We start from the raw sequence: 17391 nt of genomic DNA on the forward strand, positions 1-17391 counted from the left end.
AGGCAAATGTCTCCGTCGTCGTGGGAAAACTTCACAAGTTTATCATCCAAGTGAACATTGTATTTACATTATTATTTATTTATTGAAAACAACTCGCGCTAATTACCACGCACAACCACTCGGGACCGAAGCTCAGCTGTTACTGATAGTGAAGGGAGCTGTAACTGTATAACTAGCTACTGTTGCTAGGTATCGATAAAAAAAATACTAACTAGTTACTCAAAATATTACCAAGCAGGTACTTTCGTTACTAATATATTGCTTAATATTTTAAAAAATCAGAATATTTGGTTTCCTAAAACATCGTTTGCTCATCAAACATATACCCCGGTAAACTATTTTTCATATACTGCATCATTATTGCCGGTGAACCTATGCGTCGAGACGTTAGCTACAATTTACCCAGGGTACCTATGAGTCGAGTAGATAGCTACATTTTACCCAGAGTAGCTGGCCGTCGAGTAGATAGCTACATTTTACCCAGAGTAGCTGGCCGTCGAGTTGTTAGTTACATTTTACCCAGAGTAGCTGGCCGTCGAGTTGTTAGTTACATTTTACCCAGAGTAGCTGGCCGTCGAGTTGTTAGTTACATTTTACCCAGAGTAGCTGGCCGTCGAGTTGATAGTTACATTTTACCCAGAGTAGCTGGCCGTCGAGTTGTTAGTTACATTTTACCCAGAGTAGCTGGCCGTCGAGTTGATAGCTGCAATCGAGCCTACGCTACACTTTCGCTACCATTACCGCTACATTACAAATACAATGAAGTATGTGCAACAGGATTGGAGTGTATGAAAATTTGGCTACGCCATCAACCTACGGGTGCGGTATGAGGGGGGCCCACGGGCCCCCTTATTTCACAAATTTATAACAAACTCCCTTTTTCGGTAGACCTAGCGCAGTCCGCTCGATGCGCTCGCTGCGGGCGCGCCGCCGTTTCCAAATCATTTCGGTTAAACTCATTGCTTCATGCTGTCCATCATGTGTGGTATAGTTTACTTACTAGTAACTTAATATGTAAAAGCATATTAACCCGCATTCAACCCTCACTGCGTGATTAGTTTAAACCGTTATGGTCTTTTAAGCGAACCGTTAGCGATCAAATATTCGAAAAGAATGCATGCGTCGCGCTTTGCATAGCTTCAGGCGCTTAATGTGAACCAGTAGGAAGAGGAAAATCTAGCCCGGGGCCTCATTTACTCTTTTACCCGTGTTAGCAACCTGATGGTTCCAGTTGATACGGTTACCGGAAGACTCTGCCCTCATTAGCCACAACTTTACTGAGGACACAGTTCCATCTACAATATATTGCAAAGTCATCTAGTAAATGAGGTTGGCCGAGATGGGTAAAGCGGTTAGGTCGTCCAAAGGCACATATGTTAACACTTTGTTGCTACAATGCTACACGAAACGTGTTTGTTAAAACGACAATATCTTCATTATATCACATTTTTTCCCATTCCATGAGTTATTTATGCAAAAAACAGCTGAACAGGATAAATACGGCATTCTTACGCTATCGGAAAGAACTTTGGAAACAACAACTGGCAAATTGTAAACATAAACAAAACCCGGAACGATTGTAAAATTTTTCCTTTATTTTTCTAAAAAAATCAAGGCGATTTGTTCGGGATGAACCCACCTGGATAGTAATCACTTTGGTGCAATCCAACTTGAAGCTACCGTAATCTTGACCAATACCACGGCCCTCACTACACTCGTTCAATGAAACCGAGGTTGCTGAAACGCAAAAACAATGGCTACTGAGAAGCCGATATCGGAATAACGAAAAATTATTTACAATCACGTTTTCAACAGAAGGATAATTTATTCCTTAGCTGCGGTACATTCATCAGCACTTTCCTGAAAATTCACCACGTCTCTGATTTGCAGAACCGTTACACTAGAATTTTGATCGTTAAATTTGCACGTGACGGTGTGTTCGCCTAAGCGGAATGTGTAAAACTGTGAACCATATTTGCTGCGTAAATATACCGACCGTGGATCTGCTTTAAGTACGTCGATGATTGAAGTCTGCAAAACAAACCGGTAAAAATTAATTTATGAAATTGTACTGCTAGATTACAGCCAACGTTACTTTTTCAATTCCTAAAGCTTGCAACTGCGATTCGGCGTTTGTGTTGAAGACCACATCCAAAACGCTGCTATTCAACACCCAATTGGGGACGGACACGGAAGACATTGGTTGGGTGCTCGATCCGGAAGGGTTGTTATCCAATAAGCTCGTTTCTTCTCCATCCGGCGCTTCCCGTGAGTTGTAAAATTCAATTTCGCTCATGTTTACCGGCACATCATATTGGGGTATGTAGGGTTTGATGTCTAACACAGGAGTACCGTCAACCTGTCAAGAAACAATCACAACGAGATTTTCTGTTGCTGTTGCTTTCACATAAAACTATGTACATACCATATCGGTCCCGAAGAAGTACACTTTGGAGTCTTCGACTCGGTCCAGCTGCACCAGCGAGAGTCCTATCGGGCAGGGTCGATGGGGCGATCTTGTGCTGAACACACCTACTCGTTCGCCGCCGAGTCTCGGTGGTGCAACTTTTGCCTTCAGATGATTCGGATTGCGATGGAAGTGATAAATGATCCATATATGAGAAAAGCTTTCCAGCCCTTCAAGTGAATGGCTAGGATTGTTGAAAACAGTCGACGAGATATCGATTCTACTCAGTAATGCTGAGGCTAAATTAGCCTGCCGTGGTACAGCTCGCTTTTCGTTGAACACAGTTCGAATAACGCCTATCGGTTTGAAGGAACAGCTTTCTTCCGGAGATACGATATCCTCTTTTGTCTGAAAAAACAAAATCGTCGTAATTCGTTTGTATTTTGCGTTACACTATTGTTGGTGTACGCTTACCACGCTGGTGTCATCTTCGTTTCGCTTATCCTGCTGGCATCCGGGACATCGAAAATCCTCCAGCATCTTTAGAGCATTCCGAAGCTCTTTCGTATGCATGTGCTGCAAGTTAGTGATTTGCTGCCTTTGATATGAACAATCCCATCGTTAATAATACGTCTAGGAACAAAATCACGGGAGACATTACCTTAAGTTTTTCATTTCACTCCTTGCGGTAGCTAATTGGGCCTTTAGAAATTCTACGTCCGAAGTACTCATTGTGAAAAGAGAAATTTTATAGTAAAATCTATTGCACTTTTCGCAATGAAAAGTGTAAACAAACTTGTTTTGGCTAATGTCTAGAGTTGAAAACGTTGGCCAGTACCTATCAGATTCCATGCGTTCCATTTGCTGGAACGGTAGTTGCAGTTCTAGGTTGCCAGACTTTTTTTGTAACCTGCATTAGATACAACAAAGACGCTCATATACAATATTTATTTATAAACTTAAGAAAATTTATTGATAAAATCGGTGCCTGAAATCGTTCAAACTATTTTTTTTAAATCCACGAAATTCACGTTCCAGGAACGTTACTCTCTTTTTAAAACCTAGTCGGAATCGATTCCCCATCCCTAGTTGTGTCGACAGTCGGTATTAAACCCGGTGAAAACGTCAATACAATGTTATGCATGGCATGGCACTTCTACTCGATGAAAATAGTCATCACGAACAAATATATTTAGTTGCACGTGTTCAAGAATTTATTTTTGATTTTTGTCGTTGTTATTGTATAATTGTTCATCAAACTTAAAATGTACTTCCATTAAGGCTCCCAGTATTTCGGTTAAATTTCTTTGCCATTGTTTAAATTATGTTAATTTCCGATTATTGTTCTTCACAATTTTTAAGTATGAAAAAAAACGCAATGTTATATTTTTCAATACCGTATGTAGTGTTCCTTAAAAAACAAGACCTTTTAACCTAACAAAAAACTTCTCACGTATCTGGTATGTTAAAATCAAAAACCAATCGGTTGATATAATTTATTACCGGCCACGTGCCAAGGCAAAACACAGCGTCCGTTGTTTCAGGTTATACGATATGTGTGACTGAGAAGAGTCCTCATTGATACCGCTTGCATTACGAGAGGCATTGAATTACCCCGCCACATTGATATAACTTTCCCGTCTAGTTCCAAACGAGCCGCTTAAGCCGGGATAAAATATGCAAATGTTTCGTACGGGATGGATAAACGAAATGCAGTCGATTACGTGCGATTACGGGATAACCGCGTGTGGCACAATTCCGCAGTCCGGCTTATTTTCATTTTCCATCAACAACAAATACAATAACGATGCGGCTTACCGTCGCTCCCCCCGACATCGATGAGGAGTGATTTTTGATTGTGTATTTATTTAGATTCTTGGTTGTTCGTGACAATAAATAGATATATATATATATATAATAGTTCTAATAATGGAGGTATGATTCAAGTTTGATTAGAAGTGTACCATCGACGACGTTCAATAATGCATAATTCACTAAAGATATATGTATAAATACTTTGTACGTTTCCCTTCGCCCAAACACACATACACTGGGATTGACTGCCCTCCCCCCTCCCCCTCTCCCCAACATCTACGGCACTTGTGCCTTGCCGAAAGTAACCGGACAGTGTTGTACCGGTAGCAGGGCTTCAGTTGTCACGGATTTTGGTTTTAGTATGTACAGTATACAGTACTTGTCGCACGGACGATAAACACGTAAAAGGGCTCATTTTACACATTAATCAGTGCTCGATCAAGTAGTAGGACCGTGGCGCAGCATCGGTGGCGGTGGAAGTAGTGGTGGCGATATCAGTGTCCTCAATATTCGATAAAAGATCGCTCCTTCATAGTGATGTTATTTGCCCAGCCCGAAGGTATGCTTGTCCCCGATGTGCTCCTTTGGCCACATGCACTCACAGCCGGCGTCAATCTGTGGAGAAGGATTCGAGTCGGTCGGTTAGGGTGGCCGTGGCGGGGGGGAACCAAGTTTCACTAATTAAACCAACGCACATACCTCCTTCAGGGCGACGTGCTCCCAGCAGTTGGTCGGCTGGCTGTCGACAGGAGTCGCCTTACGTCGGGTGATGTAGATCTTCTGGCGTATCTGGGTACAGGACAGGCCCGTCTCGGTACACTGGAACGGCAGGCGCACGTCGGAATGGAATGTCAGAAATCAATCATTTCGTACCGGACGCCGGTGTCCAAAATTACCTTATTCTGGTAGTTGTTGTTGTACGAACCGAGGCAGGTCTCGGTGACGTAGTGGTTCGGTCGGTACTCGTACCCATCGGTGCCGTTGCCAACGTACACGATGTTCAGCAGCACCTCGCAGACGGGCTGGCGGCTGTGCGACCGTTTGACGATCGACAGCGACGGATTGCCGACCATTTCCGGATCCGGCTGACCGGCATACTCGACGTCATACTCCACGCTGGCACTGTCCGCCGGTGGGTTGGGAAGTCCCGCCCGGCCCCACTTCATCATGAAGAGGTTTCTCAACGGGTCGTCATCCTGTTTGCCCATCACAAGCGCCATTGTGATGGCGAACGAGAATAGAAAAATCTATCCCATTTCGTGAAGAGTGGGTGATACGAAGTCGTTTTTTGTGTGTTGTTATGCGTTCCGGAAGTGAGGCAATGAAAAGAGAAGAAAACAAAATGAAGTTGTATTAGTGCCAAAAATTTCTTCGAAAATTTCATCTCTTCTAAATGAATGAGTGCGAGATGTACCGGAGAGACAAAATCTATCTTCCTGGAATTTAGTGTTTGAGGCTTAACCCGAGCTTCTTAATGCTCTACAAATGTCTTTGCATAAAAGCTCATATTGTGCATTTAGAGTATTTTTTCAGATTTTTAAATTAACACATTTCTTAGAGCAAATGCCGTTTTTGGGTAGTGTCAGTGCTTCATCCGGTCGATTTTATCGGTCGTCCGATGCAAAAGAGTGTCTAATAAAATTATTTGATATTGTTTGATTTGATATAATTCAAACAAAGATATATGAACTAGATTTTTTTTTCTAGATAAAGCTTCAATTTAGGGTTTATGAATCCAGTTTGGTTAAAACAGATAAAGTTGCGTGCGACAATCCGATAAAATCAAACGATTTTGATTTTGTTGACAAAAGCGGGTGTGTTATGTTTAAATAAAAAGATATAACTGACACGTGTGGAGATAAAACACGTGTGTCAATTGCCCTTGAACACCGATGCAATAAGTGGAACGTGAAACTGTAAAACTTTAAGCATTTGTATTACCCTAGAGAGGACAGAATTTTTGAATCTAAATCTGATAGAAGTCAAAGGTAATCTTTCACTGCAATGACATAACATTTAGCACTTCTACTGAAAGTGACAGTTACTGCAATATTTCTATATTGCATCCATCCTCAAGCAGCTTTATAAACAGTAGCATCTCGATATAGAAATTGAAATTAATACTGATTTGGTCTAATTGAATAGATTGGACTTTGTAAAACAAAACAACTACAATCTTAACAACCTACTACATCTACATCTCCCAAAAACTTGTTGAATTTTGTTTCCCTGAGTGTTAGAAAATAACGATTAAATACATCATTATGCCTGGTCTGTAGGATAATCTATCCTATCTATCCCCGCCTTTGACGTAGGTCACGCGAGACTATGCAGTTGTTTAAATCCCTTAAGCCAGATGTTACCCCCGAAACTTCTTCCAGTGGTTCATGCCCACCATTTCACCGTGCCTGCAATGACGTAGCCATCGTCGAAACGTGCTGGGCGCTTCAGCACCGATAAGATAGGCTTACTTCTGAAGTGCCTACCGGAGTCGGTCAATGCATCCACCAGCTGATAATGTGGCTTCGGTTGTGAAATAATTGGAAAAAATTTGATGACAAATACACCCACACACACACACGTTCGGGAGCGGCAATCGTAAGCCGCTCGAAAGCAGTACTTTTCCACCCCAATTTCCCGCCCCATCCACCCCGAGTGCCATCGACACGCTGTGGCACGATGCCACTGAATCGATGTTCCGGCGCCAATTTGTACGACCATGTGTTTTCCATGGGTAACGGAAAGGTGTTGGGGAGGGGTGGAGGGGTTGAATGGAATGCGCAACATACGGTATGGTTTCCGTTTTCCGATTTCCTCTGCCCATACGGTTTCTGATGGACACCGATATGTTGATATGTTGCGAGACAGATGAAAGGGAAGTCGGAACGGATTCGGCGGTCGGTTGGGCCGGGAGGGGCTGGGGCAAGGCGTGATTCAGATTTCCTTTCCGTGTCCGTGCGCGCTCGGCACAGTCGTTCCGTTTTGCGGTCGTTATCGGGTCCGCGATGGGCGCTGAGTGTTACCTTTTAATTATGTTGACCTAGCGCGGTTCGATTCGTTCGCTCAATATGTTCAACGCCATTTCCGCGACGTTCGCGACCGGACCGGATGAGCCCAAGCGGGGGTAGGTTTTATGTGCCGATGCCGATAGTGAGTGAAATGGCACTTTATTTGATCTGTCAATAGAGGTGACAAATAGTGGCCACGGAAAACCGGTGGTGTGCGCCAGGGCGCCGAAAAACCAGCGCGCACCATTTGCACTATCGATCGATCGTTTTGCGTGCTGGAAGCCGTTTTTGGACGCGTGTCCTCGTAATTGGGACCGGGGAGGATGGGGAGTTCCGCTTGTTGCCCATTCCAATTCCTTTATATCGCCGAGTTCTTTACAGTTCATTAAAGGAGCAATTTGGGAGCGCTTTCGTCTATTTAGCAGATACGATCTGCGTCGGTCTCGAGCCGCACTTTCATGTAATGGCGTGTCCGCACTCTTCGGGAGGGGTGGCAAATTTGCCTCGTCGTAATGACCCGGCAAAGGATCATTAATGTCAAGCCGCGGGTGTCAGAGATCGGCTGGCAATCGGTGCGATTATCGGCATTAGGAAGGACGCCATCGCCGCCGGTGGCGTTTGGATTTTGGCAAAATGGGCTCCAAATTGCATTACCGACCATTTTTCCAGCCTTTCCAGCCGTGCCCAGTGAATTGCGTCAGTAGTTTCGATCGCTAACCGCGGGGGGAGGCGAACAATTGGCGACCCCGATTTGTCGGTTGTTTGTCTAACTTTTAACGCTAATAACACGTGCTAACGGTCGCCCGTCAGCCAATCCATGTGGCGTTTGTCTTCGCCATATGATTCATCCATTTATCCCGGCACGCCGGTGGAGTTAGTTAGCTAGTGGTAGTGCGCTGCGCCCTGTTCACTATCAATCGTCAACCGGATGAGCGCTCGCCGAGCATTTATTTGACATGCGTTTGATACGCGTGGTGAATTATTGAAAAAGCTGCCTGCTGCAAACGCTTCGGAACATATGCGGTCGGCTTTCAGCCCCACAGCCAACCATGGACAGCGAATACGGCATGGCAAGCACTTGTTCGGAAGCTCCATACTCCGGAAACTAGTTGATTTGTTCGAAGTTGACTCATTGCACACACACACGCTGGCTCGAAATATCGAACACGATGGCCGTCGGGTTTAGCAACGATACTCGACCCTGGACAAGTGTGGTATAATAAATCCATTACTTTTATAAATATTTATCGGAATGTCGCTTGTACTGCTCGGCCATCCATTTGTGTCGTTTGGTGGGACGCGCTGATTTGGTACCCTGTGAGAAAATGAATCGTTGCGCCATCAGCGATGCTGAGCGAGTGGTCCGAAGCACTCCAACTGCAGCTGATAGATGAACAAACCGGACTTGGTTGGAACCTCACAAACTGCCGCGTCCAACAGAGTGTACAACGAACGCGAATATCCAACGGACAGCCATGTCTCGGTGGAAAGGATGCATTATAAATGAAAATTATTTAGCGCAAATTTTATTCAATGTTCAGCTTGGCGGAAAAGTGTTCATCAATCACCGTCACCTTGATTACGATCCGATGCAAGTGCAGCGGTTGCATAACATCAATACATCATTTCGCCACAGTTCCACAGCATGGATGATTTTAAAAGTAATTAACACACATTTCGTTGCAGTCGAAATAACGCTCTGAGTGCGTTGGGTGATACAAAAATAAAGTAAGGCAGAAATTGCTTCTTACTTTTCCATGCTTTAGACAAATTGAAACACTTGACGTTGCATTGATATTGCGTCACATCAACTTTTCTTCCAAGTGGAATTCTTTCTATGCAAGATATAAGTTCCATTTTCTCAATTTAGCTCAATTTAAAACCCAACTGGGGGTAATGGAAAATATTTGGAGTATGATTTGTCGTGACAAGTAGCGTGATTATTATAGACTTAAGGAGCTTAACTAGTTAGAGTGAGTTGTATTATCGTTATCAGCCCGTTGTCTTCGCTCTATAAGTCGGTCCGTTTCTTATCGTTGTTAGTTTTATTTTAGTGTATGTGATAGGTACACCGACGCTGAAAACCATTTGTAATAATCTCATTTTCGTCACCTTCCGCGTCGGTAGGACGTTTAGGATCCTGTTATTAACATAAAGGTCGCTTAAACAACAACAAAAAAACACAACGTAGGGACATTTCTGCAACAAAATGTACTAAAATAAAACTTTGCAGTTCGTGTGTACCATTCTACCTAAATCTACATTTTGTGCACTTTAAAAATATGTACACTTTTTAATGGTCAGCTCGGTTTGCTGCAATTAGGCTCCCCCTTAAAATAGTTTCCCGAACATTTTAAAGTGGGCGTTCAGTAAATTAATATTCAGAAATTGGTAATTGAGGTATTATGGAACTTTATGTACATTTGCATAAAAAAACACCATGTTCATGATAAAAACCACTTTGCGCACATGTTTGTGTGATTGTATTCAGCAATAAACTGTTAATTTCCAGCCTATTACATGCACACGTTAAATTAAACAGGTATAAATCATCCATCTACTTATATTTACCAATATTGCATCCCATATTCTAAAAGTACTGCATGATTTTATCCACCTTCGATTGATTGACACCCAAAAGCACTGGCCTCAATTCGATCATGTTTTCGCTCGGATTGAACAAAAACTTGCTGATGCAATTTTATAAAACCTTGCCCATGATGGATGCAATAAAAGTCAACTAGTTAAAACTTATATCCCGACCGTACCGCGGGCACCAATTGTCCACCGACCATCTAGCTTATAGCCTTACATCGGGGCTCCAAACGAATGGGCACAAAAGAACACACCGGACAATCGAACGGTTTTATTTCCCTTTCTTTTTCCTCGTTGTGGCTCGCTAGTGCTCAAAATCAATTGCAACATCGAATCACTGGCAAATGGTCACCCCGCGTGCCTACCCGCGCCATTGCTGCGTTTGTCCGGCAAATTGAACGATTTTGCCAATCCTCGTACGGCGTGGAATTAGTTTCCACCGATCCAGATCATTATTCTGAAGCAGCAGCGAGAAACGCAAAATAAAATACAAAAGCGGAAAAAACAACCTACAAGCGATAACAACATCGGCCCTCGCGTTTCGCTGGTGTCGATAACAAAATGGAAAGCGGTATCCTCGAAACGAGATACAAAAAAAAACAAGAGAATAACAAGCGAGTATGAATAAATTGATCAATAAATGACGCTTTGCTAATTGGTATTTGTTTTTCAACAGCAGAGTTTGCAGGCCAAGGGAGTTTGTCCCCTCTTTGGAAAAATGGAACCCGTGCACGGGTGACTTCCGGTGATGCAATTAGATGCATTCCTGTCGGAAAGCGTGAAGCGTGGTACTTGTCGGAATGGCACTTGAGAACGAGAGAGAGAGAGAGAGAGAAAGAGAGAGGGAAGAAGCGCGCGGAAGTGGAATGTGGTCAATTTTTCGCGTTTTCAAGTGCCTGCTCCTCCAAACAACTACCAGCGTTCAATCCGCTGCGCGGTTCTATATTCATTCCACAACCATCGACACTTTGGGGCTGGTAGGGAAATTAAACCCCGTCTCTCCTCCATGGAAATGATCGCTCAGGGGAACCTCCGCCCACCCCCCGCACACTTTTTTCACTCCCTATAGAATGATGGTAATGAAATTAAAATTTCATCAGTCTCCAAACTTTTCCCAGTTGCCCTCCACAATTTGCCATTCTCGGTTGCGTCACCTTGTGCCCTGCTGAGGCCGGGGCAGGTGTTTTCCCTTTTTCCCTGTTTCTTTTACCCTCCCCCCTCTACTCCTGGGTGACCCTCCGGGTTGCGAAAACGTTGGGAACTGATTTCTCGTTCGACTGAGCAAATGGATGATGGATTGCTTTACAGATTCGACAGGACGAGGCGGAACACAACCGGCTTCACGGGAGGCACTTACAAGCTTTGCAATTTTATCCATCTTTGCTCGTGGACTCGTGGTCGTTGGTAGGCTACTGTTTGGCGAAATGTTGGTGTTTCGGGTTGGGAGGACGAGACGGAAACACTACACGGGTCCGGAAGCTCGCTGGCACAACAAGGGAGGGGAAGTGCACGCACACGCTCCCACTACCGGTTGGTTTCCGGAGGTGCTGAAGAAGCCCACGAACAAAACAAAAACAAACTCTGGCAAATACTACTGCCACACGAATTGGTTTCACTCCAACTCGGACGTGAGTCACGGGAAAGTCAACTGTGTGCAATCGATTACAATGTCACTGGAGTCACTTTCGGGTGCGAGTGTTTTGCGGCCACCAAAGAACGTACTGGCCGATCCACCACCCATTACTTTAGCTTTTATAGACCTGCTGGATACCCGAGGCTAGTGGGAATTACAAAAAAAGGTAAAATAAAACGGTCATATTGGACCCGCGGCCTTATCGTGAGCGAATTTTGTAGATAAGCTTCTCGTCGCTGTTGGCATACCTTTTTTTTTTCTTTCGACGCGGATCGTCTCAACACTGTCCACAACAGCTGATGGCAGGTGAAGGAAACGACATGATGGCATCGACGGGTTTTGGTGTTGACGCATGCGGCCTAGCATTCCCGGTGGGCGACTTAATCCACCATTAAGAAATTATGTTTCATTCTGTCAAAGTGCATAAGTCGTCGTTCGGAGTCGGTGGGGGGAAAAGATATTTATGTCTGTTCTAACCGATTTCCGCTATCCACCCGTTTAAGTAATGTTGTTGTATGTCGGAGAATTGCTTTTTAATCCTCCTCCCAAACAATGCTTTTGCAGAGTTGAACCGTAGAGAAACACTGGACACATGCATCTCACCAGGAATATTCAAATGATTGCAATAGTACACCTTTATTGCAATGCACGTGTGAAAATTGAGCTGATCTTCAAGATGATGCAATTTACAAATTAATGAAGTAAGAAAAATAAAATATAGTATTTCAACCACAAATTCCTTTTTTCCAGATTTTCTTAGAGATAGAGCCAATCTTTCCAATAAAATGTATTGTAATGCAGGAGTGGCAATTGAATTGGTCTTCAAGATGATGCAATTTACAAATTAATGAAGTAAGAAAAATAAAATATAGTATTTCAACCTCAAATTCAATTTTTTTCTGATTTTCTTCAACCCATTGCCCAACTTCCGGGCCATACTATATTCCCCCCCTCCCCTCCACCGTGCTGCAGAATGGATTTGATCGAAGCTGTGCTATGGCAAAAACCCCGGGTAAAGCCAATCTTTCCAATCCAATGTATTGTAATGCAGGAGTGGCAATTAAATTGATCTTCAAGATGATGCAATTTACAAATAAATAAAGTAAGAAACATGAAATATAGTATTCCAACGTCAAGTTCCATTTTAATCGAAAGCAACTTTTACTTACGAGTCTATTGCTTGTTGAACTATTGCTGAATTGTGATATGTTACATTAGTGTATCTTTTTTTCACTTCCAGTTCCACTTAACCCAGTTGGGGGTTAATTATTGCATTGCTTCACAAATACGGTTGGTACAACTTCGCAAAGCTGTCCAGCATTCGTCCGTAATTAATTTGGTGTTAAATTGTATTACGTGAATATTTAGCGGATCTTTTTGATTGTATTTTATTGATTTTGAGTTACCTTAAAACGAATTATCACAGAGAAGCTTGTTTTCTGCAAGTTCTTAAAAATCTTTTAATTAATTAGGATGGTTGATTTTTTCTCAGTGTTGAAAGTGGGAATGTTTTATTATGGGGATTAGACGCTTACCAACATAAAAAAGTTATGGTATATCAACGACCTTGGTACATCTAGTGTTGGAAAAGAAACTGCCTCCGGGCACTGCTACAGTCAAACACCATTTTCTACGCGCCCCGGGTCCGGGATTAAAGTTCAATTCTCTTTAGAGGTTCAAAGAAAAGCCGCTCCCAACCCTTTCCTCCCATGAAAGTACGCCGGATGGAAAGCGGACAGTAGGTGGATCTACAATGAACAGCAATTAATTTATAGCTGTCTGTCCTTCCCTCGCAGCCAGGGCCGAGGGGCAGCGGACGGCCTCCCCGGGGGAAGTTCAGTTTGCACCTGATTGGAGTGAATCTCTCCGCAACTCCTCCCCCTCGCACCCTTTGCCATCGAAATCGAAAAGGGACTTCCCCTGGCGAGGTGTATCGATGACGATAGCGTAATCGTATTGGAGGCTTGCGTCGTATTCGAGGCGTAGCCGATGAGTTCGAGTCCGTAATAAGTTGCGCTGGCAATTGTGGTCTTCGGTAAACGGTACACCGTCCCGGCCACCCCACCCGACCCCGCTATCAACCAGACCGGTATCGGTTTGCAGGAAAATGAGTGCCCTAATATTTCGAACAATTAACCTGTTTAACTAATTTAACACATGAGTGGCGATGAATCAACCCCCGCCATAGGGGTCGGTTGGGGCCGAATGGGACTGGTTTCGCACAATGGCAACCGGCTGCGAGAGCATGGAAATACAACACCGAACAGTTCGATCAGCCTCCGGTGGCTCGTGGAAATGGAAGGGGTTGGGTGATGGGGGAGGGGGGGGGGGGGGGGCGTTTTATCGGCCGTACACATGTTCTGCTGTGTGTGAATCCAGATGCGTGGGGGTTTTCCGACGGAAAGCTCGGCGGTACGCGGCAGGGGGCACAGCAACAACGACGCCAATGTCCTCCGCTGCGTATGCAAATGTTTATTATCGTTCATTATGATTGTCAGGCTTGTCATAAATTATTAACAACCCCTCGGCACGGTTTTGTATAGCGTAGGATGTGGGAGAAATTATGGCACTACTGTAGCGTTTTCCTTGCGTTGAGGGTTAGTAATCGGATACACTGTGCGGTGAAGCCTTTCTACACTTTGGCGTTGTTCCCCCCGTTTGCTAGTTCTCCGAATTACCTTCATAATCATTGTCATGTTCCCACAATGTTTCCACTGCGATAAATGAAGGGCACCCGCAGAGAGAAGGTAAATCGTTCCCTGGTGAAATTGAGCACTTGTGTCATGGAAAGAGATTTACATTTAAGAAGCTACCCATCTTAAAATAGATAAACATGTTCGATGTGGAAGAAAATGTGGTTCATTAAATTAAAATCCCAATTCATTGAAAGAGAATTGATTCGTTAAAATCGCATTCCCTTTTGCGGGTGGACGGCAGCCAGAACAATGCTCCCGATCGACTTTGAAGTTGACGATAAGGCGATAGATTAAATGTCAAAAACAACAACAGAAGTGCAGAAAAATGTGTGCGGCTTCGAGCGCCCCCTGTCCCGATAATACCAGGTATTCCCTCCAGGGATGTCTGCCATGATGATTCATGGCGCTACCGGCGTTTCATAATTTACGTAATGATGTTTTATCAGGCTTTTTTTTATCTATTTTTAAACGGTTTTCCCCGGGAATTCCTGTTAAGGCCCCACAAATGCGCACGCTAAGCCGCGTTGAGCCACAAACAATCGAGCGATGAATAAAGTGTTAATCAATTTGATTGATAAAATGGTAGCGCTATGCACGCACGCCTCCTTTACGTCGTGAATCATGTCCCTAACGAAGATGCATGAGGTCGAGGTTACGCAGCAAAACTCGGTTTCGGTCTAGTGTAGTTGTTGTTATCGTTCGATTCGGCTGATAAGAAGCAGAACATGAACTTACAAGTTGACTGAAGTAAGTAAGAACACGTATCAATGTATCTCTATGATGGAAGTATTTGCTCCCTTGCGTATCTACCGTCTTGATGAGAAATGGGCGTATTTTTGTTATCTTGCTTAGAAGAGGGCTATCATAAAAGATGTTAATCATCAATTGTGTTAAAAGTAATTATTTAACAGATAGGTTCGGATTTAGCGTGAATTCGATTAGTTTATTTGGTGTCGAAATAGTTGGGGCTCGCTTAAAATAGCAATCGATTCAATTTTCTTTTGAAATAAAATCATGGCGTCCAAACAATGAATAAAACAAATACTAAAACAATTTTGCATACCGAAGTTTTGGATTTATTTTGAAGAAAGATCAAGATTAGATTTTGAAAAACGAATATAGTTAAGCCATCTATTGGGTCACAGATATCCATATTCCAGCTAATTAAAAGAATTTGAGTGCTTTCCTTTTGTTTCGCATTAGCTCCGAAACGATTCGTAAGAAAAGAAAAAATGTGTTAGTAAGGGGCCGACAATAGAAACATTTCTTGTCGACACATTTTTAAATCCATTCTGGCATTTCTAGATAAAGGCAAACTCAACACCGTACGCTCGACAATACGGTTAATCCTGGAGGAATCAATGTGGACATATCATCATGGTAATACTTTTCATGCATTCAGTGAAACCTTTTTCCCATATTCGCCGGAAGCAGTCGTCCCAGGTTCCGGGCTGCTGGAATTTACCTTCCAACCGGGTGAAAGCTACTCCAGCATTGTTGAGCTAATTGAATGTCATTGCAAACGTACGTTCCCGGGAGGGATAGCGACGCGGGGCAGGTGGTGGTAGCCGAGGTCTATATAAATTTCCCCAGCGGACAGTGGAGATTTACGTCGCAGCCATCTTTTGACCGTCAGCACCGTCCGACCGGCTGGTGTAGGGCAGGTTGGACGGATACACCGGATTGCGTTCGCTCGATGGGATTTCTTTCCAGCCCGTTAATACATTTTCTGTGCCACGATGGAAAACTCCCAGACGCCCCGCCCGAGCTGTTCCCACGGCGCCATCGTGCGCCTCCCTCACCTGCTTGTCGAGCTGCTCCCGATGGAGATTGATCTGTATCTTATTGTGCTGGCGAATGTTTTGTTGCGTACTTCTACACCAGCGTCGATTTATCTTCCATTCGGGAAATGGAGGTCGTGGGGGAGGTTGGGGGCAGGGGGAGGGGTAGCGAGTGATGGTAACATATGTACGGCATATTCGTTTGTCAATTTATTCCATCTGACTGATGTTTGAAATTACAATCACGTCGGTGCGAGCAGAGGTTGCCTTCAAAAATAGCATTTCCCCATGCCACAGCCCGTGTCTACTGAGGAAAGATTGGCTTTACCCGGGGTTTTTCCATAGCACAAACTTCGATCGAATCCATTCTGCAGCAGCGGTATGGCCCGGAAGCTGGGCAAAGAGGTGAAGAAAATCCGGAAAGGAAATATTGACTGTATGCAGTAAGTGTAACCGAGAAGAGGCGGAAGCAGGAACTCTTCCCATCCGATGTGTTGCCTGCTGCTAAGTCCTAGGATCTTCTTGAAAAGTGACTCCGGAAGTTTGTTCCGAACAATTTCTAGATGAGGGGCCCTGGGGAAGAGTGTGCCGAACGCACCTGCAGCAGATCCGGTTCGGTGTACTCGTGCCTGTTCGAAGCTGGCAACACATTTGCCCAAAATTCAAGCCTAACACAAAGCCAAGAGCGCATTGTTTAGTAGACACACACATACCAGCTGGGTGGGCACTAGAATCTCACCTAGTTCCGGGCGGCTGGTATTGGAAGAAAATTATGGATACGGTCAGACGTTCACGCCGGACGGGATGGGATGGGACCGCCAATGACTGCAGATATCTTATTTTGCATCTAACTCAATTTAGGTTTAGCATAACCTCTACGGATGCCACGGTAACAGCTGGCTTTTGCGATGTCCAACGGAAGGGCGGATGTGGTCGCACCGAACTATGCGCCATGGTGGGCAGATGAAATGATGCGGCTGGTAATGGGGTAACCAAATTGAACAACAGCACAGCCCAGACCTGTCGTCAGATGTCAGGCGAGATGATGGACAGATGTAACGGAACAACAAAAAAATGGCTGAACAACGACATCTCTGCGACAAAATGCGACCGCAAGCCAACGGTAATATTAAGGTTCGGCGAGGCAATATGCATCTCTTAGACAAATCACGTGATGTAATCACTTTCTTTTCGAAACCCAATTATCTGCAATCACATGAACAAATTATTTTAAAATGTGTAAAGTTTTAAAGTGGGGGGTGCCCATGGCGCAGCGGTAGCGCGAGGAAACACCACGCCACAGGTGTGGGATCGAATCTCGAGTCTGGCACCCCCCGGTATTACGAACGGCTGACCACCGATCTATAATATACCGTCTTTCGGTCACACAAACTCTCTTCGGAGAGAGGCCTTGTCCCACAAGGGGATGTCGTGCCACATAAAAAAAAAAAAGTTT

The 17391-nt window shown here is 44.2% G+C and overlaps 2 protein-coding genes across 2 annotated transcripts; both read right to left on the bottom strand.

Moving 5' to 3' along the window:
* Nucleotides 1–1817: 1817 nt before the first annotated feature.
* Nucleotides 1818–3174, bottom strand: LOC131281139 (tRNA (adenine(37)-N6)-methyltransferase). The gene is given in 4 exon segments (XM_058310394.1): nucleotides 1818–2031; nucleotides 2096–2359; nucleotides 2426–3005; nucleotides 3069–3174. Coding segments are annotated over 4 exon segments (1122 nt in total). The 5' UTR covers nucleotides 3140–3174; the 3' UTR covers nucleotides 1818–1824.
* A 1588-nt stretch (nucleotides 3175–4762) lies between these two features.
* On the bottom strand, nucleotides 4763–11203 carry LOC131282098 (uncharacterized). The gene is made up of 4 exons (XM_058311494.1): nucleotides 11183–11203; nucleotides 5119–5469; nucleotides 4922–5041; nucleotides 4763–4837 (listed from the first exon to the last, which is right to left on the bottom strand). Exons 1-4 carry the CDS (start codon nucleotides 11201–11203, stop codon nucleotides 4763–4765), a joined length of 567 nt encoding a protein of 188 aa, XP_058167477.1.
* Nucleotides 11204–17391: the final 6188 nt, after the last annotated feature.

Source organism: Anopheles ziemanni, chromosome 2 (assembly GCF_943734765.1).
Source record: "Anopheles ziemanni chromosome 2, idAnoZiCoDA_A2_x.2, whole genome shotgun sequence".
NCBI lineage: Eukaryota > Metazoa > Arthropoda > Insecta > Diptera > Culicidae > Anopheles > Anopheles ziemanni.

Bases quoted from the DNA above. Each gene is read 5' to 3' on its own strand.
- LOC131282098 (XM_058311494.1), bottom strand. From the start codon at position 11,203: ATGGATAAAATTGCAAAGCTT. The intron at 5,470-11,182 runs GTAAGTGCCTCC...GAAATGGGATAG, and splicing joins TGGATAAAATTGCAAAGCTT to ATTTTTCTATTCTCGTTCGC. The intron at 5,042-5,118 runs GTAATTTTGGAC...CTGCCGTTCCAG, and splicing joins ACAACAACTACCAGAATAAG to TGTACCGAGACGGGCCTGTC.